Below are 24,456 nucleotides of genomic sequence, written 5' to 3' on the forward strand. Positions count from 1 at the left end.
ATTAGTATGGAGCATCATTTCAAGACATATTGTTGGCATTGATGTGAAAGTCAATGCTGCCAAACTAAGACTCTGTTTACATGACAAAGTACAATGGGTTCGCGTTGTCCTTTCAGAAAAGATCTGCATTTACACAGCAACATTTTGAAAACAATGTCCGTTTACATGAAAATACCAATAACGCTGACAATTGTGTAGTTTTCATGTCCAGCCACTAGTTGGTGCTGTTGGTTGTTTTGGTTATGAAATCACAAACACGTGTGCTCAGAGGACAATACGCTATAAACATTAATAATAGCGAGTACACGGACATTCATAAGGATAGACGACGAAGTTGGATTGCTATTACAGAGACTCTCAACTATAAAATTTGTCCTACGAGAGTATGGGCTGGGAGTCATGACACTCTGGAGGCTGCCATTGTTGTTATTGCCTCTCTAGTTGTGCATGTGCAGAAGAACTACTTAATACGGCTGTGTTGTGCAGCATTTCAGATAAATTGCATTTTGATTTTTATCCTGTTTCCACGGAGACAAAGGCCACGTTTGCACGTACTTGGGTTTTTAAAGAAATGGATATACGGCCCTGCATAAACACCTCGTTCTAAGCCACTATGCGCATGCCAAACCTGTAGGGGGCAGTGTAAAGAGAAGCATGAAGGTATGATTGCCAATCAGACTGTTTCATTTTTAAATACCCAGGAACATGTGAATGTGGCTAGAGTCAGAGCGCTTTCAAGAACTTGTCTTTTCCCCCCCGATTCCATGGCGACGGATCATTTTCAAAATGTTACACCGAGTGAACCGCTTTCAAAAAGATGCATTTTCAGTTGGTCTGAGCATTGCTGTCATGTAAACAGCACCCAAAACGCAACAGAAGTTTTCCGTTTTCGCTTGTAAATTGTTGCATAAACGGGTCCTAAATTAGTCTGATTAACAATAATAATATCCAACATTATGAACTTGCTGTCTAAGATTGATAACATGGTGTTTATCAGGTGTGGATGCTGCAGAGTTCATGATATTCACCTGTAATGGTGCAGCAGACGAATATGATGGGACGGGTAAGAGCAGCAGTGGGTGGGTGCATGATCAGAGCATGTATATCGCAGCTGCAGCCCACACTTTATGTGTATTCTGAGACATGTAAAGTTATTTTGAAACTTTGGCGGAACACATTTAACTATGGCGGTGTGCCATAGTTAAACTCACAAGTGAGAGACCTGGGATCTTGTCTGAGACTCAGCTTGAAGCATGATGCACCTCCAGCCTCTCTGAGACCATTTACCGACTTTCCTCATACCACCTGTCGACACAAACAAAGCTTGGGTTTCTGAGCTGCGTCACTGCTGCTGCCTGAGTCACTAAAACCTCCACTGGGATGGTCAGTTTTTCTGACGGATGCAAAGACTGTCTAACACGTTCACATCCACTGAGTTTAATTTCACACATTGAAAAGGACGAAGATTGGCCGCTGCAACCGGCTGCACTGCGAAACGTCCGAATCGAGTGGATTTTGAAAAATGTAAATATCTCATTAGGAGTTAAAAATGAAAAGCAGTCCAAGCAGTGGGGAAGCATTCAGTTGCCAGGTGTGATTTCAGCCCGGCTAAATCACATGCAGATACAATCAGATAGAAACTGCATGTTAAAGCCAAGTGATGCATGTTAATGTTGGCTTAGCATTGTTTTCAGCTTATTGCATATTCATCCGTTCTCATTATTTATCAGTTCTCAACAATACACAACTGCTCAAACGGAGTCATTATTGAATTCCTCACACACACACACACACACACACACACACACACACACACACACACACACACACACACACACACACACACAGGGAAGGACTCAATTAATCTCTGTCAAGAATTAGCCGAGAGGTTGAATCATCAATTTCCTCATGTAAGACACAGATGGTAATAAACAATCTTAACTATACCAGTGAGATCAAACACGCAACACAGGTTTATACACTCATCGATATGCAAGGAAATCCAACTTCCACACTGGCTACAACCCCCAGGCATTACTGAACGACTCCATCGAGGCCGGTGCAGTCTGAATACAAGGTGATTACGATGCACAGCGCCGCCGTGTTGTTTTCAGATACATGAGTAGATCTCGATACAACACGTTGGAACGCAGCAGATCAAACCACTGATTGATGGCTCGGACTAGCATGCCACAGCGCAGATGAATATAAAGAGGCTGATTTGAAGCTGTAATATTTACCTCTGTGAGCATTATTGCACAAATCACTGCCTGAGTGTCCGTTTGCTGTGCTGTGCTGACAGACATCCCAGCATCTGCCGATGTGCAGCGACGCCTGATTGTGGTTTGAATCTGGATGGGAGCGGGTGTCACTTTCTTTTGTCTGGTAAGTGAAGCAGACAAGCACAGATGGTGCAGTTCCTGGTGGTGCATATTCATAATTGAAACATGGAGACTATATTCTCCCATTACATTATGTTAGCTGAAGACAAACAACATATTCTCACCACGAGATGTGTGTGTTTTCTCTTACGTCTTTCGCTCCCTTTTTTTTTTTTTTTTTTTGGCTTGCCAGGAATAATAGTCACGACAACTAACAGGTTTTGACAGAATGAGGTTTCACTCACATTAGCATCAACTGTGACAAGCATGGAGTTAAGATTCTTGGAAGAATAAAGAGCAGAGGCATTGACAGGGCACTATGTGTGTGGAGGCTCCCCTGGTCCTCTCGCAGCAGAAATGTATCGTGACAGCTTATGCTAAAGACACACAACTTTTGGCCCACTTCTATGGACACACAAAAAAAGTGACGTTTTTTTTTTTTTTGTCTAGTTAATGCTGAGAGTGCTTTTCGGTGCTCTGTCTGTGAGTACATGTGTGAGTGTATGCAAGTTAAGATGCAAAATCAGCCATGGATTGGTGTTTGTCTTATTTATATGTAAATGTAGGTATATCAGTGTGCTTGACACAGCAGTTTTAGTGCGCATGCGTGCGTATGTGTGTGTGTGTGTGTGTGTGTGTGTGTGTGTGTGTGTGTGTGTGTGTGTGTGTGTGTGTGTGTGTGTGTGTGTGTGTGTGTGTGTGCGTGCGTGTGTGTGCGTGTGCGTGCATGGCTTGTCCTTCAGCCAGCTGTTGGGTGGAGTAATTAGCTTCTCCAAACTGCAGCCGGGTTGCAACATACAGGCCTCTAAGATTTGCTAATGATGACTTTAATAACCGCTGCGCTGCCAAGCACAGTATGTGTAAGAGTGGATGCTGGGCAATTCGTAAACACGAGAAAACATCTGTGTCTAAACTGCATGTAAATATTCTCTCGAACATGCACACACACACATAGACACTTGTACGAACAAAACAACGGGGTTTCCCCTAACCCTACAAATGAGTTACCACCCTCTCCTTAACAGCCTCTAAGCACTTAACCCTAAGACCAGTGCTAAATACACGTGGCACATGTAGGTCCGATTCATGGGAAGAATTATGAGTAGGACGCTCTTTGTTATGCAGTGAGACATCTCCTATGCCTAATTACTCTGTATGAACAACTGGGCTCTACAAAGAGGAAGGTGTGCAGGGAAAAGAAAAGGTACAAACATTACACAGAAATTTCTCGTCCTCGCATGCTAATTAGAGAGGATACACTGTTGTATCCCAAAGGTCCAACGTTTGGCTATATCGCTGGGTTTTACAATGTTTCAAAGAAGCATACAACAACAGATAAGATCTGGTAATTGTGTTACCACAAAGGATGCAGTTTTTTGTCCCGTTTGCTGGGGCATTGAAGACTTCACATACCTTGGAAGCCTTATACTGTAAATAGTGACAATGGGGCCCATAAAGACATCAAGGCCCACCTCAACAAAGCCAGGAGCGCCCTCAGTCGACTCCATAACATCTGCAAATCTGAACAATACAGCCTCAAAACTAAGATTCGGCTGAACACCAGCAAAGTTACTCTTCTTTTGTATGGCTCTGAATGCTGGAAATTAACAAAACCAGATATGAGTAAGGTTGATGTCTTTCATAACAGCTGTGAGATCTGCAACATCTGCTGGCCCAACAACATCCCAAAGGAGGAACTGTATAAGAAGACGAACAGTATGAAACCGTCTCTCGAAATTAAGAAAGGATGGCTGGGACGGCTTGGTCATGTCCTGAGGATGCTTATGACAGGATACTTAAAGTTGCCATTAAATGGAGTCCAACTGTAAGGAAAACACCTGTTGAAGGAATGTGATGAAAGAACAGGAAGAGATGGTCTATCATGGGGCGAAGCGCAAGGCAGAGCTCAGGACAGGGTTGGCTGGTGAAGTATTATCGTGGCCTTATGTCCATGTGCATAGAAGGATCGGTCACCAAACTACAAGAAATTAGTTGGCAGTGTTCGATTTTTCTGTCTTATCTCTTGGAAGTCATCTTTGAATTACATTCAAATGAAAGAATCTGACTAAACAGCTACTATCGAAATGAAGTCTGCTTGCTTGGTTTATTAATCCTGTAACTTTTACAGAACACAATACAGCAGTGGCAGTTTCCACTTACAATCTGAATCCAACCTGGAAACTGCCGAGTGAGTTTTAAATTTAGATCAGGATTGTCAAACTCAACACTTGTAGGCAAAAAACCGAACCACCAAGAAAAATGAAATAAATTGACAGAAAACATTGATTTTATTTTTTTACACAAATTTCTTAAGAGAAGTGGACACAACACAACACTGAGACTTGAGATGACACATTGCAGAAGCTGCCAGGAAAGATATCATGTTGCCATCAAACTAGACCCAAAGCCATCAAATCCAAAACATGTACAATGCAGTGGCTTTAGAAGTGCACTATATTGTGCACCAGAGGTTTCATTAAAATAGGCTTTATGTTTAGATTCTAGTCATTTTCTATAGTAATTATTTGATTTCGCCAAAATATAGACTTTGTCATTATGGATGCAAAAAAATTTAACATTTATTATGGCGCTATTTACCCAGCCCACTCCACTCTAGATGAAAATATACTGTATGTGGCTCCTGAACTAAAATTAGCTTGACACCCGTTTTAAACGCTCTTGCTTTTGTATGTCGGTGTGAGTGTTTGTGTCCGGCAGTGTTTGAAAAATCACAGAATTCAGCGGGGGGTCTAAAGGCCTCATTGAGGAAATCGAGTGGGTCTCTTAGGAAAAAAGGTACCGACCCAGCACTTTAAAATATGGATTAAAATCCAATTTATTTCTCTCGGGACATCATGACTGTTTATTCAAAGTAATCTTAAACCAAAGCTGATGATAAAAAAAGGGTTTTTTATTTATCTCACACAAGCAGCTTATTTTCTAAATTAAGAATACAAACAAGTAAAGATCTCATTGATACTTCTGAAGCGTTTCCTTTTCTAAAACACTCAGTCTTGTGCATTTGGACCTAATGAAACGCGCTCAGGGAGAGGGGGAAAAAAAAGGCATTTACCACTACCGTTTGATTATGTTACGCCAACTCATGACCACGTGAACAAGGTCAACTGAGGATTCTCTCTGAACAAGAGGCAGGATTAGTCAGTTGAGGAAAAGAAAAATACTGTTTTGCATATTTTGTCAGTGGTAACCTTGAGACATTTTAATTTCACCAGCAACTTTTTGCCGTTCCCATGAATGTGACCTTTACTAAAGACTCTTGGTGTTTTCTTTGCTAATGACGTTGGAGTTTTAGTCAGGTCAAATTAAGACATTTCCTGCACATTGGGTGCTTGACATCAGTTATATTTTTTCATTAGTGCAGGGGCTGATTCGCTTCTGTGTTAAATCAATGGACGCAAAATGGACATTTATCACATTTATTGCTCCTTACAACAAAGGGCTGGGAACACTTTGCAGTTCTGTACAAATCATTTGGCAGAGGTCAGCCACTCAGTATTGTACCTTAATTTGTGTTTCATTTAAAGCTGACCAGAGCAGAAACAGCCTGAAGGAGTTTGAGGTGAATTCATTCGAGCCTCACACTTTGCTGACAAGTGACTAAAGCTGCCACAGGCAGCTATGCAAAAAAAAAAAAAAAAAAGGAAAACAATTCAAAAGGGCAGCATTAGTGAAGAAGTGTGATTCAGTGTGCCGTGACTCAGAAAATCGTGGTCATTAATGTCGGTCTTTGGAAAGTAGTATGTTGTTCAGGCAAAGTCACCACAAGCTGAAGAAAGAAATACTTTGATTGACTGTGGCGGCGTTGGTATATTATTAAGAATAAAAAACAAACAAACATATAATTTGTGTACAGGAAAGTCAACATGACAGACTGATCTGTACAGCCAGGCACAGGAAGAACATTCATTTGTGTGTGCAGGGGCAGCCTGACAAAATTTTCAAAGACTTTAGTCAGTATCGGAGACAGAGGGAAGGACAAAGTCAGAAAGCTGAGCTGAAGCCAGCCTGTGGGAAAAGTGAAAAAAGAAAAAAGAACAAGACAGATAGAAGTAGGACAGCAGCTACTGGTAAGCAGAGCAGGAAGGGATAGAGGACTGAGAGAGGAGTTTAAACTCATCCCATGTCACTCCTGATCCTCTCCCCTGTCCTCTTTAGAAGCTCATTTTCTTGACTGCCTTCCTTCTCGGCTGTTGACGTGTCATGTGTAATTTGAGCACAGCCCCAGGCAGAGATTCTTCTTCTTTCCTGTTCGCTTCTTTCTAAATCGGGGCGAGCATGACACGGCGAATGGCCGGCCTCATCCACTGAGTGCAGCGAGCAAAAGGACAGGTCTCTTTCCCCCGAATTCACTTCCACCCAAGGGCCGGCTCGTCTACGGCGGCCAAAGTGGGCCAGTGCCACAGCAGGCCAGTGAGTCACGGTGATGGGAACTCATAGTGTGACATAACACAACACCTCACATCTTAAAAAGGCCTGTATGACATGATCGGTATCATAAAGGTGGCAAGCAAAGGATTCGGAAGAGTTTTCCCTCATATATAATCAGAAAGCATCAGCATGAAATCTCTGCTAATAGTTTATGTTGGAAAGTCAATGACTAGTGGCCGACATACATCTAAACTACAAGGCGAATACAGATGGAAACAGATAGTTAAGCACACTCAGTTTCACATCTATTTGAACATTTGCAGGTATCTATTTAGCTGGAACAACATTTGCAGGCAAGGGGAGAACACGCAAACTCCACACAGAAAGGTCCTCAAGCTTAGACTCCAAATGGTGTCACTGTAATGCAATCGGGCTAACACCTCCGCTAGACACACAGAAAGAGACCTAAACATTGTAAAGGGATAAAAGATGGTAACAAAAGTGTTGACAGTGGTAATGAGGGTGAATCAAATCAACACACAGATGCAAAACAACTTCACTTGCGGCGTATGCGGTGGCTGCTGTCCAGGGCGCCAGGGCGCCCCCCAAATACTGATCGACAATATAAGTGACTGACATAATATTCAACCAATCAATGTTGTTTTATGTCCGAGACTTGGGGCACTTTTTAAATCGCCCATTGCCAGACCTGATTGATGGTTGGCTTAAAGTCAGTTCTGGTTTGTTCTCGCGTGTTTATCCGAGATGTCGAGATGTAGTGATGGGAGATAATGAGCGGCGCGTCTCTGATCATTAACTATGTAATAACTCTTCTAATTTACCTTTTGAAAGAAGAAATTTGGCTGAAAAGCTCAGAGTCAGGTTCAGCTTTCTCCATTATGGTTATTTTTAAATGCACACAAGCACAAATGTGTGAAAAATGTTGTAAACGTGTACAGGTTTATTGATGTTTATACATAATTAGATATGCTCATATTTATTATTGACTGAAAATGTAAGAAAACATTTTGGTGGTGCATCGTTGGCGGATGTGAGGTGTGAGATGGTGGAAAGGAGCTGGGAGTTGGGGGGTGGGGGGTGGGGTGATCTTGCAGTATACAGAGGATAGAGGTAGGTGTCTTCGCTCAGAGCAATTTTCAGACAAAGGCGGCTTTCACCAGAGTCTGAAGTGTGACAAATTGTTTTTATCACTTGACCTCTTAAAGTGTAGTCCACTGGTGTTTGCGGAGGTGAGGGCGGGTGTTGCTCTCGAGGTAGCGGCAGACCAAGACGAGGAGGAGAGCTGAAAACTAATTTCAGTTTTATTTGCTATTTAACAGGAGAGGACAGGACGACAAGAGTTGTCCTGCTCTGTGGCTCAAACACGCTCTGAAAAATCTACAACATTTTTCATAATCTATGTTTATTGTTCGTATGTCTTAAAGATCCAGACAGAAAAGCGATGAAATTGTCTCCCACACACAAGATTCATAGCTTTGACATTTATGTGACACTGAGAACCACTATAATTTATCTTCAACTTTCCGGAGTTGATACATTTCTTGATATATTTAAATCGGCTCTAACTTCTACTTCATGCTCACAGCCTTAAATTTAATGAGCGAGTTATTTGAGCTCTTTCCCCCTGTGATTCACTTCTCGGGCTCCACGCAGTCTGCCCCATCATTCTTGCCTGAGGTTGTTGGTGCTGCAGCCTGAGAGCGAGACTGCGGGCAACTCCACTCTCTCTGCACACGCAGTTAATATTGCTCATGAAGGATGAAATAAGTGTGCATTTATCAAGTCTGAAAGGGATGGAGCTTTTTATGGCATGTAAAGTGCCGACAATGAAGGTCATAGCGAAGAAGACTAAAGCCTGTCAATTCAAAACATGCAGACAATACAATGCAAAACAATGCACACAATGTTGTTAATGTTTATAGTGTATTGTTCTCTGCACGTATGTCTGTGACTTCATAACAAAAACAACCCAAGTAAACATGAAAACTACAGTTTTTAGCATTTCTGCATTTTCCTTGTACATCATGGTTTTCAAAATGTTGCCGTGCAAACACAAAACCTTTCAGAAACAAAAATGCAAAAAAACCAATGTGTTTTCATTTGAAATGCTGTTGTGAAAAGCGGGACTTCATGCTTGTTGAAAAACAAGTTGTGTATTGAGTAGAGCATTTAGTGGAAAATCTAAGTGTGCTGTCATGACAAGAACCTTAAGGAGGCATAATGTTGAAATGTTGCTGTTCTCCGAAAGGCTGTCTGGGCAAACAGCTGGATCATTAGAGAAAAAACAAAACATTTCCATATGTAAATATATCCATCCATCCATACATTTTCTCCCGCTTATCCGTTTCCGGGTCGCGGGGGTGGCAGTCTGAGCACCGTCACCCAGATCACATTGCACCGATTAAGAACCTTCCTGCAGGTGGTGAGCCCACGGGAAGTAAATTTAACCATAACCTTTTTTTTTCCACCATATGATCACTAAAACACAGAGAATCCAAACAAATATATAAACAATGGACCCAACCAATAACCCCTGATTGAGGAGCGGAGCAACGTCGGGGCAAACGTTTAGGAATGTGGGCAGAGTCAAACATTTGCGGCATTTACGGTCCTGAGAGTGAAACCGAGAGAGACTAATTTAACTTATTTAGGCCTCTGCATTCTTCCATAAGAATCCATAAGAACAAGAAGAAAAGTTGGGCTGTGACGTCAGCCAGCCATATTTTCTGAACAACCCATAAAATCTGAAACGCGTGCGACCCTCTGAGCTGTCGCTGTTGAAAAAGGACCTCAGGTAAGCCCTCATCCACCCACCACCACACAGCTTCTTTCCAACGCTCAGGTGCTTCTGCCCTCATTTGCACCCACACACTCAGAAACATTCATGCATGGAGTGATTTAGCAAATAGCGAATCCCATAACCACTGCTGTTTTGAAACATGGAATCTTGAATGGAGTTTAGACGTTGTCTAAATGAATGATAATTTATTTATTTGTGGCCTTACATAATGCAGTCTAAGTAGTTTGACATGAATAATGAAAAAAGTTGTTTACTTAATTGTCTGTTGTGTAACAGTTTAACCAGGTCAATGGGAGAGCCAGTGCAACAGCATCAGTTTTCAGGCTGGATGTATGTGGAATTATGTGTTTGAGTAGTTATAAACCCACAAGTCTGTTTCACTCACTTGTGGGACTTCTTGCCCTCCGTCCCCCCGGGGCCCGAACCACAGTCATGTGCTTGGATGATGAAGGTGTACTCCTTCTGCAGCTCGCAGTCCACCAGGCCACGAGCCCTCAGCTGGCCCTCACCGGAGGTACCGTTCAGCACCACCGCCTCAAACGGAGCCTCCAGCCCATGGATGTTGAACGCACAGATCTCCCCTAGAGAGCAGCAGAAGCGGAGAGAAACAAAGATGATCTCTCTGTTAATCACAGTTGGTCAGGTTAAGTGGTTGATGGAAATAAATCAGGCTTTCAGCTATGCTCTAAATTCACATGCTCCTGTTTTGCAGTCGGTCTACACCCAGCAGCTGTCAGCTTACATGCCTTCCTGTCAGTTTAGTCACAAAAAAGTATTTAGCGGTGCCAAAGCTTAAGCCTCTTTAATATTATATGCAGATGGTATTCCTACCCTACGTGCATCAGGGAGGCATCCAAATTTATTTTAACATAAAACAACTAGCCGTGAAACAGATGGTGGGCTGTTCTTCAACCTCCTGGAGTCAAGTCTGGAGATCACAGCCTGAAACTAAACCCACATGAGAACTGTGAAAAATACTACAAGACACCACACAACAATCAACCTGTCAACCACTCTATTTTCTCCCCGCGTTTTTAGACTCACCGGACAAAATACCTTGAATGTCAAGCATTCCTTCAACAAACTAAATCATCACCGCACCACATAAGGCGTTGCTTGAGTTGTTGGTGAGGGGACAATGGTCTACCTTTCTTTCAAGAGAAAAATAAAGTTTCTAAAATAGTGACAGCTTAGCCAGGTTTAAGGCTCATTTATGCTCTAAGCAGGCAGGAAAAGCATTATGTGCTCTTCAAATAGTGTGAATGCCACTGCCTTTGTACTTCCATGTGTCCATTACTTTGGAACGAGTGTTTGGCAAAACACTTATTTGAGACATGAGGAAGGAACAAGACATGCCATTTTGACATGGGGTACAACGACAATCTAGCACAGACACACAGCGAGAGGGAGTTAATATACACGGGGAGGTAAGGAGACACAGGTGGAACACATCAAGGAATTTGCAATAGGGAGGGAGGGCACACAGAAAGAACACATCGACGAGATTAAGACACACCAGGAGTACTGACAGTCCTGGGTTTTCCAGAGCGTGTGCCCAAACTACCTTCACTTCCTTCTGTGTGTTTGGTGTGCCATTGTTTATATAGTAAAATCCCATATGTCTTCATTCCGGATTACCAAAGACCATCGGATCCCAAAGATAGAACCCACGCAGCGGTTAACAAACAGCTGGACCCTGTCTGTGACGTCTTAGATTAGCTTCCATATGACTGAAAAATGTGTTTGTTTCCACATAGAAAATGCTGATGTTTATTTGTGGGTTTTTTTGTGGAGGGAGATACACCTACATTCTGTGTGGAAATCCTGGCCCAGACTTTATCCTTCCTTTACGACGTTCCTGCTTTGCTTTCGTCATAATTACTATGGCCACCAGAGGTAGTCATGAATCTTATCCTCTGGTTTCCCTTGGGTGCAGTTTGAACCTACTACACATCAACTAATAAAACCCAATAATAGGAATGCAAATGAGCCAAAAAGACTTAAATTTGCAGTTTTTAATATAAAGCAAAACGTTTTACCTTGACTTTATGGGATGAAATGCCTACTCTTCTTAATGTATCTCCCCCCTCAAGCAGCTCTGGGGGTTGGCAATAGATTTCAATTAAATACCTGTTACTTCTGGAAGGCAGCCTAGTCAAAGGAAATCATAGAACAGAGGTTTGCTGTATGTAAGCTGGACTAAAACTTGGCTGGAATAATTAAAAAAAAAAGGCTATGCAGTCACCTTGGTTAATTCTTATTGCCCTTTTAGTGTTACCCATGGCATGTGGAAACTCAGTCAACATGTCGACAGACACCAGGAGAAACATAGACTGGAGCTTTATAAGTAAATCAATCTCACAGTCGCACCGGTGCACCTTTCTGCTTACTGCCTAATTGTTCTTGTGAAAAACAGCAAGGACAGTCCCCACTGTTTACCCACACAACATGTAGTCACTCAGCACCAACACCAGAAAAAGCAGCATAACAGCACAATTGAGTTACGCAGGGCTCAAATAAAAACTCTGGCAACTCAAAGTCACCCTTGTGGAGAAATACAGAGGGAGAAAATCCCTTTAAATCCATAGTGAGCAGCTGACAAAAGCAAAACAAAGAAGTCGAGAGATGGTTGGCGTTTATTAGCAGCAACGTGTGAGAAGTGGTGATGAGGGACCTTTTTTAGAAATAAAAAAAAAAAAATTGTATTCCATTTAACTTCTTTTTTTGGGGCGAGTGAATTGGGATCCTCTTCGCTTCCAGTGGTGGGACTGTGGGAAATCACTTAACACGACAGGCTCACACTCTGACCTGTGACGGCTAATTGCACTGATATCACTTAAACTAACAGCGACAGACTAAATTGGATTCCCAAGCAGCTTTGTGGTGTGCGTTTGCTCCTGGCAAGTTCCGATAAGAGCAACTTTATTCTTTTCTCGCCCTTTTCCCTCCCGTTTCATCCTGTTTCTCTCATAATCCCCCACCTTCACACCCCATCCCTTCCTCCCCTATTGGGGCAGGAGGCTCTGAAATGACAATTTGCCCACAGACGAGCTATAGGCAAAATGATGATGAAGAAAGAGAAGGAAAGAGAGAAAATGAGAGAACTGCAAGGAGGAGCAGTGTGCTCGCTGTGGAAAAACTCCTCCTTTCTCCTCCTCCTCTGTATTGCCTGAACAATGACTTATCAGAGTTAAATGGGCCCTCCCCACCCTACGGAGGAGCTAGGCTCGCCGACGCGAGCAAAATCATAAAAATGGCATTGAGCAAACGGTGTGCGACGGGGAGTGACAGAAGATGCAACAGTCGGGTTGTGAGGTTTCTCTCAATAGTGCAGCGCGTCACAAAACAGGCAAAATGGAAAATCCATCACCACCGGAGCAGGAAATAAAACCAATATGCACAGGCAAGCGCACAAGCTTCTCATCAGGGTGAATGTGCTATAGATATGCTGATGGCACATGCTCACAATTGAGCGTCGGCAGACTCTCTCTGATTTAATTGTAGCTGATGCGGGAGAAAGAGAAACAGGAGGCCAAGGTGACCAGCAAAAAAAGCTGCCGCCTCCTTCCCCAAGACTAAAAATGAACACTCAACTGACTCAGGGCGCTAACAGACCTGTCATATTTTGTATCTTTTTCATCTTCCTTTTATGTCCGACTATCACTTCGCTGCAGACCTGATAAGTGTTTTGCCACCTGCTGAGAGGCGAGGACGTCTAGCAGAGGAAGAGTTGGGGGGTGGGGGGTGGGGGGGGGGGCAGCAGCGGCTCAGAGGAACAGATGTCGGGCGGCTGGCTCTTGGCAGGCAGAGAGCTCGCAAACGCTAATTACCAGCGCTAAACTGTTAACTAAATATGTTTCTGTGTGTCACATTAGACTATTAAGAGGTGGATTTATGGTTAGAAGGAACTCCGTCTTCTTGAACAGCAGCTCCTCTCAAACTAATGGACGCAAACTAAGGGAAATGAAGGCTGCTGCATTCTTATTTCATTGGTGTATTTGCTGGGAAATCATCACTGTTTGGCTAATTGGCCCAAATATATAATTTGTATGAGCTCCACTGCTCCGTGTAGGATGACTGAAACCGTTTTTAGTCACGACATGATTACGATGAGGGATTTTCAAAGTGTTGGAAAGTGAGCAGAGATCACGATTCTATCTCAAACTGCCTTCCCCCTTGCCTCTCTTTCCCCATAATTTTACTGAATGAAAACATTCAAAGCCTTCTAAATTTCTTCCTTTAGGCAAACATTTCTTAAAATTTTTCTGTAGGTAGACACATCGATCCATGTGGTCTTTTTTTTATGCCATGGCTTCCTGTGTTACCGAGATATACGTCAACATATTGTTGTCTGCATGCAGTGCATGTGGTTTCATTACAAAAATAATTTCCATGTAAAAAGACATCGCTTCCAAAACGTTACCGTGTAAACACAGATGTTTTCTGAAATGGAAATCATACAATTTCACTTGAAACGTTGTCCCGTATATACAGGGTCTCAGAGTACACAAGTTAGTTCATGGAGATTCCGGGTACAGTCACTCTGTGACTAATGCTTCAAATGTTTATTGGTATGGCAGTTTCATCAACACCAAACAGATTTTACCTAAAACTGGCAGGTCTGAACCCCCCCCCCCCCCCCCCCCCCCCCTCACCTGATGACACTTTGTTGTCCCTCTCCTTCTTACACCTTATTTTCGAGCTGCTAAGTCTCCCCTTGGACATCATTACGTTTCCATTTAACCTAGTCTGAATTAATGGCTGTCTATTAGTCTGTAGGAAGTGCACTCAAGACGTAAGGTGCAGTCCTGTTGGTGTCAGAAGTCGTGCAATACTCAACACCTCAGGGAATCTGGCACGGGTCCACAGCCGAACTATCTTTGAGGACACAGAGCTCATTATCAGTGAAGGCAGAGCTGCTTTACTGGCAACCACAGCGTGTGTTTGCAGAGCTGGAGAAGTGTGACAAAATGTTGGGGTTGGCGGGGGGCTGCACAGCGCCTCGATCCTTCTGAGTTATTATCAAGCCTGACAGAGCGTCATTGATTAGCCACCTGTATCTGAATATATACCTTTTTGGGGAAAAGGTGCTTTCGCGCACAAGTGCGCAGATATCCTCGGCAGCTGTTTACCAAGCGTTTGGGACGAGAGGTAAAAGTGAAGATATCAGGCAGGGAACAGTCACACTGCTGAGAGGAAGCAGGAGATATGAAGACAGATGAAAGGAGGAGCTTAGAAGGATGGGAACATCGCCATTGCCTTAGGGCAGCTCCGATCTCCCCTGCTGGAGAGTGACCAAAGCACAGGCATAAACACACACACACACACACACACACACACACACACACACACACACACACACACACACACACACACACACACACACACACACACACACACACACACACACACACACACACACACACACACAAACTGTTGCCAGTTCGGCAGTTCTAATCAGAGCCGACATGCCTTTCATCCTCCTACTGTTGGAACACACACCGGATAGACAGCAAGTAAATCAGATTACTGGATATCATACTGTTACTAAACACGTTGGGGCCCAGGCATCAGTGGGCTGCCGTTATGTTTGCAGTTGCATTATCTTAATATATTCACTCGCCATTGGTCGCAAATCAACCCTATTTACACAAGTGTTGCTGTCTGCTCCGAAGGTTTACACAGTTGTCGTGATTTTAGCGACTTTTCCAATTTGGAGTCGGCATCAAATTATTCTCTCGTATTAGTCGGCCTCATCACCCATTAATTCTCCCTACCATTTTGGTCCCAAAAACATAATCAACCCCGTCCAGGAGCACTCTGGGATGCGTGGATGCACACGCTGGTTCTCTTGTGCACGCACTCGTAGCCCCTCTCATCTGCAGTACGGAGATAGACGGGCAGCCTCATAACTTTGCAGAGGGCCGAAAATGAAAATGGTGTAATTATGCTCTTCATGAAATTAGCCAGCCGAGGAAAAAACACAATTGAGGAGCTGTCTATTTCTGAGATAAGGATTAATACTAATCAAGCTCACATGTTCTGACAAGAGCTCATGAAACTCGGAGTGGTGTTTGTCTACAGTCAGTGTCGGTGCGTATGGATACGTGTGCGCGTGTATGAAATGAGGGGATATTTTTAATTAAGGATACACACTCAACTGTTCTTTAACATGAAGGGAGTGTGTGTGTGTGTGTGTGTGTGTGTGTGTGTGTGTGTGTGTGTGTGTGTGTGTGTGTGTGTGTGTGTGTGTGTGTGTAACTGTTGCAGACGGGCGTGAGATGATTTACATGACCTCGCAATTGCCACCCCCCTCCTTCATCTACTCTCTGTTAATTACATTAAAGGCTCCTCTCGCAGAGTTAATAACATCCCACTGTCTTCAAACAGAGTGAACACCCACCCTCTGTGTGCGTGAAAGAGAGCGTGAACTGGAGTGGGAGGTATTAGAGCGAAGGGTGGGGGGGTTGAAGCTGCCGCTCTGACATCAAGGCAGCAAAATGTGGACGCAAAGGTGTGACTACAAATGTGGGGCGCTCCTAAAGAATGCTTTTAGTGTTGTTACTCAGCATGTTGGCAACTGCAGTTGCCAATACCCTATGCTAATGCAGCCAGAGAATCCCAAATGTACTTAACAACAGTGATAATGTACAAACGTTCCAGTCATTCTTTGTAAAGTTTGCGAATAATGGCTCTAGACAGAAAGCAAATCTGGGTCGTGGCATTGTTGTGATGTGAGAGTGCACCAAGCAGCAAGCTGTCCTTAAACTGTAACGATCAGTTTCTACAACTCTGCAATCAATCAATAGTGACAATGACTACAGCTATTTCCTACTCACTTCCCATTTCGTCTTTTCGTAGTGCTTTTTTTTACATGAATTCTGTCATGTTGTCAATAAAATGCTTACCGCATTTTCTGGACTATAAGTCGCCCCTGATTTTAAGTCACACCAGTCAAAAAATGTGTCATAAACAGGAAAAAAACTAATATAAGTCACACTGGACTATAGGTTGCATTTATTTGGAAATTTATTTCACAAAATCCTAGACCAAGAACAGACTTTTAATCTGGAAGGGCGAGTTTTTCAGTCTTTTGGCTTTCCATGCAAAGATTACCATCGGTGGCAAGTTTGGTCCATCTCCACAACATGCCAGCACCCTTGTGAAGCGGGATTTCTCATGAAAAGTCGTCACTATATTCACACATTTCTGGCCTAACTCTGCAACACTTGGGCCTGTGGGGATGTCAAATGGGAAGTTCCTAAGTTAACCAGCTGGTCGATATCTATGCTGGGTTTGAGTGGTGGTCGCCGCTCAAGCCCAATGTCAACCTGCCGAACGGATGTGGCCTCTGCGCTTGAGCCCGGTTGCAGCCTGGGTGAGCCAGAAGGGCATTTGTCCCTGCATCCATGTCCGCCCCACAGTTTTGGTGATAACAGCTAAGCAGTTGATTGACAGCTAAGCAGTTGATTGATTCCGAAGCAGGTGGCTATGCTGACAGTTGACTGATGACATTGGTTTGATGTTCATCATCTTGATGGAAGAGATTAAAACGTGTTGAAACGCGAAAGATCATGGTTAACACAAAGATAACAGCATCATCTATGTAAAGATAATGGTTAGGGTTATTCATGGCAAATCTCACTGTTCGCACAATACTTTATATTAGTGCATATTTCCCTGATACTGTGCAATTCTAGTGGGAGCCAACCCTCCTCTGTGCAATTGCATCTCAACTTTGTCTGTTTTTCAAAGCGATACGCCTTTTTGGTGTCTGGTTTCTCAACTAGAACATGTAGCTCTTGTTCCATAGATTTTTTTATATGTACATTCTCTATTTTTTTCATGCCGAAGCCAAGATTACCCCATTGAATTCATTTGGGATGATTTATTCGGATGTGTAGAAATGCTAAACTGGCTGTTAAGCAGATTATTTCATTTGTGATCAAACATAAATTTCTTCTAAAAGTAATATGGGAGTGAAAAATATCCCAACGGCAGTTGAATTAGAGCAACCCTGCCTGATTTCAGGAAAATAACCATGTCTGTGCTGTTTATTCTCTCTCCCAGGCACGACTCGCACTGGACAGCAAGAGCCTGAAGAGTCCTAAAAGCATCGCTGCTGTTTCGCCTCAGCAGCTAAGAAAGATCGGCAAGCTCTGCCAACTGTGTGCTACGCCATACACCCACCTCCCCCTTTTAACATGTCAATAAAGTTAATCACAAACCCCAGCGGGCAACGTGTCAATTACCTCAAGTTGGAGCAGGGCCAGTGCTCTGCTGTGAGCAGGAGTCAAACTATCAATAACAAACTGGCATCCAATGCAGCAGCGGCTCCAACATTACAGTAAACACAAACACCTCCATTTAATCAATTGGCTACGAGATGGTTACATCCACTCAGGAACAATTCACTCCTGCTTTCGGTCGATGACGGGCCATCAGTTTTCGATGCAGCACTGCCTCAAAAACTGATGGGGTGCTGTTCTCCACAAATGAATTTGTCCTAGTTAGTGGCACGAAGAGTGTTAAATGTCTCATCTAAAGAAAGTGGAAATTACAACAGAAGAAATCAACAGTTTTGTGCAAGGCAATGAAAATAATTAGTTGTGAAGTTGCTTAACTGGTCAGTGAAGACAATTAACAAGCTACTTGGGGAAAATATGTTACTTTTATATGCAAATTCTCTATAATCCCATTGCTAGCTGTATTTGAATGAATTAATGATGAATAAAAATAATTACAAAACAGTTGAGAAACTCCAATGATGTAGATGCAGACGTCTCCCAGATCTTATTTTGGGTTACTTTTGTAGATGCATGTTAGAGCTGATGTTACGTACAGGAAGGCTGGTGCCTTTTTCACAATTACCTTGGCTTGTTTTGTTTCTGGTTTGGGTTTAATATGTTGAGTTTAGCCTTGTTTTTCTTCAGTTGAGCACTTTAAATAAATCAGTTGTTTATTCAAAAGCTGCCCTGTATCAACCTCCTTTCTTTGTAAAGTTATTCAACGAGCTGGGCATAAGGAGTCATATCTTCTAAAGTAGACAAGAGTTTAGTGAAACAGTTACTATTACCACAGGAGATTTGGGTCAGAGAGCAAAGCTTTGTATCTTTACAACAAGTCACATGTAACAATAGTAAACCTACATGATTAACTATTGAGGAATAAAGGTTTACCACTGCAACCACACACCATTAGTCGGGTAAAACGAATCAGACTCATCTTTAAAACCAGCTCACGTTCCTTATGAGTGGGTGAACAATCACAAGTTTGCTGAATTCTGTTTCACAATGATTAGTTGAGCTGACATCGAAAGATCAAAGAGCAATGTCACTATGAACGCTTGGCCGCCACAGACCAGTTTTCCCAATGGTATCTTTTCTGACACCTTCTGCTTAAAACCCAAAATGTCTGAAAGCTCACGAGGCACCGTTCCACGGTCTGTATTTATACTGAAAATCCAGATTTGTTCTAGTAATCAGTTATGTTGCCACCACAAACCAAAAGCAGTGATGCACTACAACACAGGGAATGATTATAGATTTATTTTTATTTTTAAGCCAATGTTTTGTGTCGCACTTGTAATATTTTCTTTTATTGAGTTTATAATACTATAAGACCACACTTTAGCAGTCTGTCAGCACGGAAAAGTCCACTGTACCCATATGGGATTTAAGCCATTTATAATGAATCTAAGCCTGGATTATGAACATTTGTCTTTTTTTCCCACTTCGACGCTGGATTACATTTAGATTATGTACAATTATAGCGGTGGCCTGACTTTTCCCCCTTGGCTTCCAGAAAACTAAAGCAGTCTGAAACGGGCCTTTCTATCCTTTTGTTCTCACATAAAACTAACATGACAACTTGGCCCTCCAATCAGAGTTTCTCAAAGGAAGGAAGAGAGGGCTGAGAGGAAAAAAAAAATCCCTGTTAAACATGAACCAAACACGAACAAGGCAATCACATTAAACACAGAGAAATCAATAGTTTCTATTTTCCAATTCTGTTCATGGAAATGGCCTCGGGGGAGAGCATGTGTCCTTGTCTGCGCGAGGCCAGTTGGAGTTCAATGTGTTCAAATATCCGTATCAGAGTTTACGACCCCCAATAATGCCCGCGAGGATGTTCTCTGCACAGCTGAGTAACATGATAAAACAAAGGCCGTCACCTCACTGACATTGTCTTTGATCATGGATGAGGTTTATTATATCTAAGGTCAACAAAGCGGAATAAATCGAAGAACCACCACACAACAGGGTGTACAAAGAAAGTGTGAATTTGATTGTGAGCCAAATGTTCCTTCATGGAACTGTAGTGATGTCCTCATTCTTTCTTCTCATGTTGATTTTTTTAAGTTTCAGCTATTGCAATACTTCCCTTCTATTAATTATGAAGTGCTGACCTGTGCAAAGTATATCCTGTCCACCCTGTCCTCTTCCTCCAAACTTGAGATGGATGCATGGATGGTTGGATGGATGGATGGTTGGATGGATGGATGGATAGATGGATAGATGGATAGATGGGCTCATAAACATCTGGTGGAATAGTGTCAACATATAGAAAAAATACTGACCATCAAATCCATTCCTAACTATTCATTTAAAATCAAACTAGACTGTTGCTTGAAAAATTAGAAAGAGGACACTGAGACTCCTGTTAAATAGAAAGATTCAATCATTTTGTGTCAAAGGTGCAAGTTAATTGCTCGCATGGTGATAAAATTAATCCCTCACCTGATATACTTTTCATCCTTAACACAAAGGGGTCAGCTAGTGTCTTCCAGAGTCCAAACTCCCAGTCCCATGTCCCTGTGATGAAATAACTATCCCTACTTGGCACTGTGTCGGCCCACAAGCCCCAACTAATGCTGATACGATGCCATTGGGCTATCGATCATCTCATCGCTTTCCAATGGCTCTGGCAGCCAGGCCCAGCTGTTCACCATCATCACTACTGAGTGTTACAGGCTTAGATCCAACTGCACAATGAATTCGGCTCCACTCACCCACTTGTCTTCCCATGATTCAGCAAAAAGTTGGAACAAGGCCAATATAAAGGTGTAAGGTTTTGTGGTGTATATTCAGGACAGAAACCAAACAGCAACTAAGCAGCTCGAAGGATTAGATACATAAGATTGGTTCTGTCGAAAAGCAGTTCTAATACTTTAAAAGGGAGAAAATATAAACCCAGAGGAATCCTATCTCAGCTGACCAAAACACTGAAGTGTATCTTAATCTTATTTAAACTCTATTTGAGGATTTGAGATGGGAATCGGATCAAAATGTTGCTGTCGCCTCAGCATGTCCCTCTTGTACCTCAAGCACATTTTATATGTAAATTGCTATTGGTTTCATCATCAAGTATAACAGCTCTGACAGCATCTTCCAGGCAGGAAACTATCGGTTTTAGTAGACTGTGATAATGACGGTGTTAGGCCAATGGTGCAGTGAGTGTGCAGGAAGAATCAGCTGGCTTGGGAGCGATTTGCCACAGACCAGGAAAGACCAGACAACGGCCTTGAAAGAGAAACGCCAAGTTCACCAGTGGCTGTGTTTACCTCCAGGGGAAGGAAGGCAGGAGGAGAAAATTGGGGACAAGGGATACAAAGTAGGGGAGGAAAGGAAGGGGACAGAATACAGTGGTGCTAGACGTGTACAGTTTGTATGAGAACGGCCGCAGAGAAAAATATCCTTCTTGTGTTTCCAGCAATCTCCCCGGGGAAAACTCTAGGAAGATTATTTCACACTTATTCCCTGGAGAACTATGAAAGACAGTGCAATCATGACAGTGGGATGAAGTGGGAAAACAGACATGGCTGATGAGATACCCCGACAGCAGCCACACTGAGATGAATTCTGTCTCTCAAGGGCTCACAACATTGGTCAGCACTATGTTTAGACATTTCAGTTTTATTACAATAAAGTGAAATATAAGCACAAACTGGTTCATGCATGGATGCAAATACATTCAGCACACGCTTCCCTGAGCCAGACTTGAATCAACACCAATAGCTCACTTCAAATAGAGTTGTGTACACAAGGAATTATCAGGGACTGGATTGAAATGCAAAAGCAAAGGACAACTGAAAGTATATCACGTAATAAAGTTTTTTTTTTTTTTTTTTTCCTTTAAATGCATCAATGCAAAAATACAGAGACAGCCATCAAAAGAAAAAGTCATATGCAAATATGGGAGAGTCGAGAAAACAATCATCTTGGAAAAAGGGGGAATCTGAATTTAAAAGCAACATCAAAAAAAGCATGATACAGGCTGGATCTTGAATGCTCATGCTGTGGAAATCATCGGAGGATTCTAGACTCGCACCAAAGAATCATTGGTCTCACAGGGGACAAAACAAAAACACAATCTAGCTCAAAAACCGTCTCCGACAGAACTCACAATGCCACTCAGCTTCTTTTGTTCAACCTTCTGCTGAGAGCGCTGCAATGAAGTTGGTGAAGGAAAACTCAGAAGTTAGCACCGCTGTTCTCATGAAATACTGAATAGTGAATGAATGAATGAATGAATGAATGAATGAATGAATGAATGAATGAATGAATGAATTAATTTTTATTTCGAACATGTATAAATAAATATGAACTTATTTGTACATACAAAAGAAAGAAAAGGTAAAAAAAATAAAATAAAATAGAGCCAATACACAGCAAAGCACTGCACATTGTTCGAAAAAGCTCTCACACATGTCGTGTTTTTTCTAAAGGGAAAATTTAATTGGGGCCGAAACTTTTATCGAAAATATTGAACTGAGTGTTGCAGTGATAGAATTAAAGATGCGGTTTTGTTTCTTCTTTTTATTTTCTATCCGCCATTCCCCAGTATTTTTACGTAGCATAGAGGTTAAAATCAATATCTGCAGCGTTATCTTCATTTTTATGTCAAGAGGGTTTTGTGGCTCCCAGTGTGTCCTGTTCAGTGGGCAATGGGTCCAAATGGCTCTTTGAGTGTTGAAGGTTGCTGACCCCTGCAATCGTCTGTGTATGAAGCCCCAAAAGTACCCACAAAAATACACCACACCAAACTATCTTGAGATAATCTGGCAATCTAATGCCAGTCTGATCCAAGTTGACATCCCCATCTACTGTACCGAAAGAGTCACCACCTTATCGTGGTGAGACGGTTTGATCCCAAGAGCTATGTCAGCTGGAGTCTAGTTTGGTAAATTGCATTGGATTTCACTTGTATAGCGCTTTTCTACCACGTCCCCATGAAAGCACTTTACATTGTTAATTACATTCACACATTCGCACACACATTCACAAACCAATAGAGGCGGCTACCACGCAAGGCGCTCAGTCCATCCATTGAGAGCAGTTTGGGATTCAGTGTCTTCCTTAAGGACACTTCGACATATGGACAGATTGGGAATTGAACCTGCAATATTCCAATTGAGAGATGACTCGCTCTACTAACCTCCTGGCGGGGTCTAACTACCTCCCTTCAAAAAAACTTCTTTTGTTCCAAATATGCACTCTAATTACTCCTACGAAAAGCACGGGAAGTCCAAACCAGGACTATCATGACACGGATTGGCCAAACCCAGGAGCACAAGCAAACTTGGTACATGGAACGTAAGAACAATGTACAAGTCTGGAAAGACACACCAAAAGGCCAAAATACAGAGGAAAGACGGTGCCAACAAAATCTGGGGTGGAGCTAATCAAGGGGTATGGACCGGAAATTTATGAGACATGAAACTAGACTAAGGATTTTATTCACCAAGGTTTCCACTAGAACTGAGAAAACGCAAATCATGATATAGACACAAAACACACAGAACCAGGGAAAACATAGGGGAGAATATATGATGGAAAGGCAAAATGTGAGGGAACTCACCAGGGCTGAACAACCCTTCAAGACTGAAATGAGTCATCTTGTAGAATCACATTGACATCTAGATTGTAGCCGTGTGGGAAGTGATTGGGTAACTATGTAGATGGGGATTAAAACCTGTGAATAATAACTGATCACGAGCTTCTGTGAATTAAATGACAGTGATGTAAAACACAATGAACTTGTGAGAGGTGTGAAAGAACTAACAGGCTGTCATTACTCAGTGGAGCAGGACACAGAACCAAGTAGGGGGGTCCAATGTCTGACAAGAGACGCTCATTTTCCAGGTTTAACCAGATGTTGTTTTGGATGCTTAACTTATTAATGTATTAGTGAAATCTCTTCAGAGGCACAGCAGCCACGGCAATCAGACACATTCTTGTCTCCCTGAACACAAAGTAAAAATGCTTAGAGGCAAAATGTGTTTCTGAACTCTCATTGGAGAGAAGTTTGTGTTTGGGCGGGTTGTGAAAAATGACTCAACTTTTTTTTTTTTCTACCCAGGTCTTCTGGCACCAGTGGGTCACCATCGCTCACTGATACTGTTCAAATTGGGCCAGGGACCTGGGAGCTGCGAAGGTAGGGCAGCCTCTGCCAAAAAATGTGTGTATGTGTCTGTGTGTTTGTGTATCAGAGCCAGTGAGTACAAAAGGTAAGAGATTATGGGAGCAACAATACGCATCACACACACAAAAAAGCCCTGTAGACTCCATTTCTTGCTGTCTACACCTATTTTTTATTTTTTATTTTTTTCTAGAGCTCTGTGTGTGTATGAATGTATGTATGTGTGTGTTTGGCCTCTTGCTGCTCCTACAGCTGTCTCCTTTATAAGTAAAAATGTAACCGTGTGTGTGTCCCCGCTGTCTCTACTCCCCAGTGTGTGCCTCTGCCTTCCACACCTGAGCACGGTACAGGGTGTAAAACCCCTCAGTGATTGGCTGGCCAACAGCTCAATCCCACCTCTCATTTATTTCTCTTTTTCATTTATTCCCGTCGTTCACCTGCTGC

At 42.6% G+C, this 24,456-nt stretch overlaps 1 protein-coding gene across 1 annotated transcript in view; it reads right to left on the reverse strand.

Annotated features, from left to right (window-relative positions):
- LOC308107717 (calsyntenin-2-like) overlaps window positions 1–24,456 on the reverse strand; it is a gene marked incomplete at both ends in the record, with an annotated part of 319,526 nt that overhangs the window by 117,421 nt on the left and 177,649 nt on the right. The window contains one exon of the mRNA XM_080460204.1: window positions 9,977–10,172. Within this exon, the coding sequence (XP_080316330.1) occupies window positions 9,977–10,172 (196 nt within the window). The remainder of the gene's footprint in view (window positions 1–9,976; window positions 10,173–24,456) is intronic.

This window comes from Lipophrys pholis (genome assembly GCF_963383615.2).
Source record: "Lipophrys pholis genome assembly, chromosome: 3".
In the NCBI taxonomy this organism is placed as follows: Eukaryota; Metazoa; Chordata; class Actinopteri; order Blenniiformes; family Blenniidae; genus Lipophrys; species Lipophrys pholis.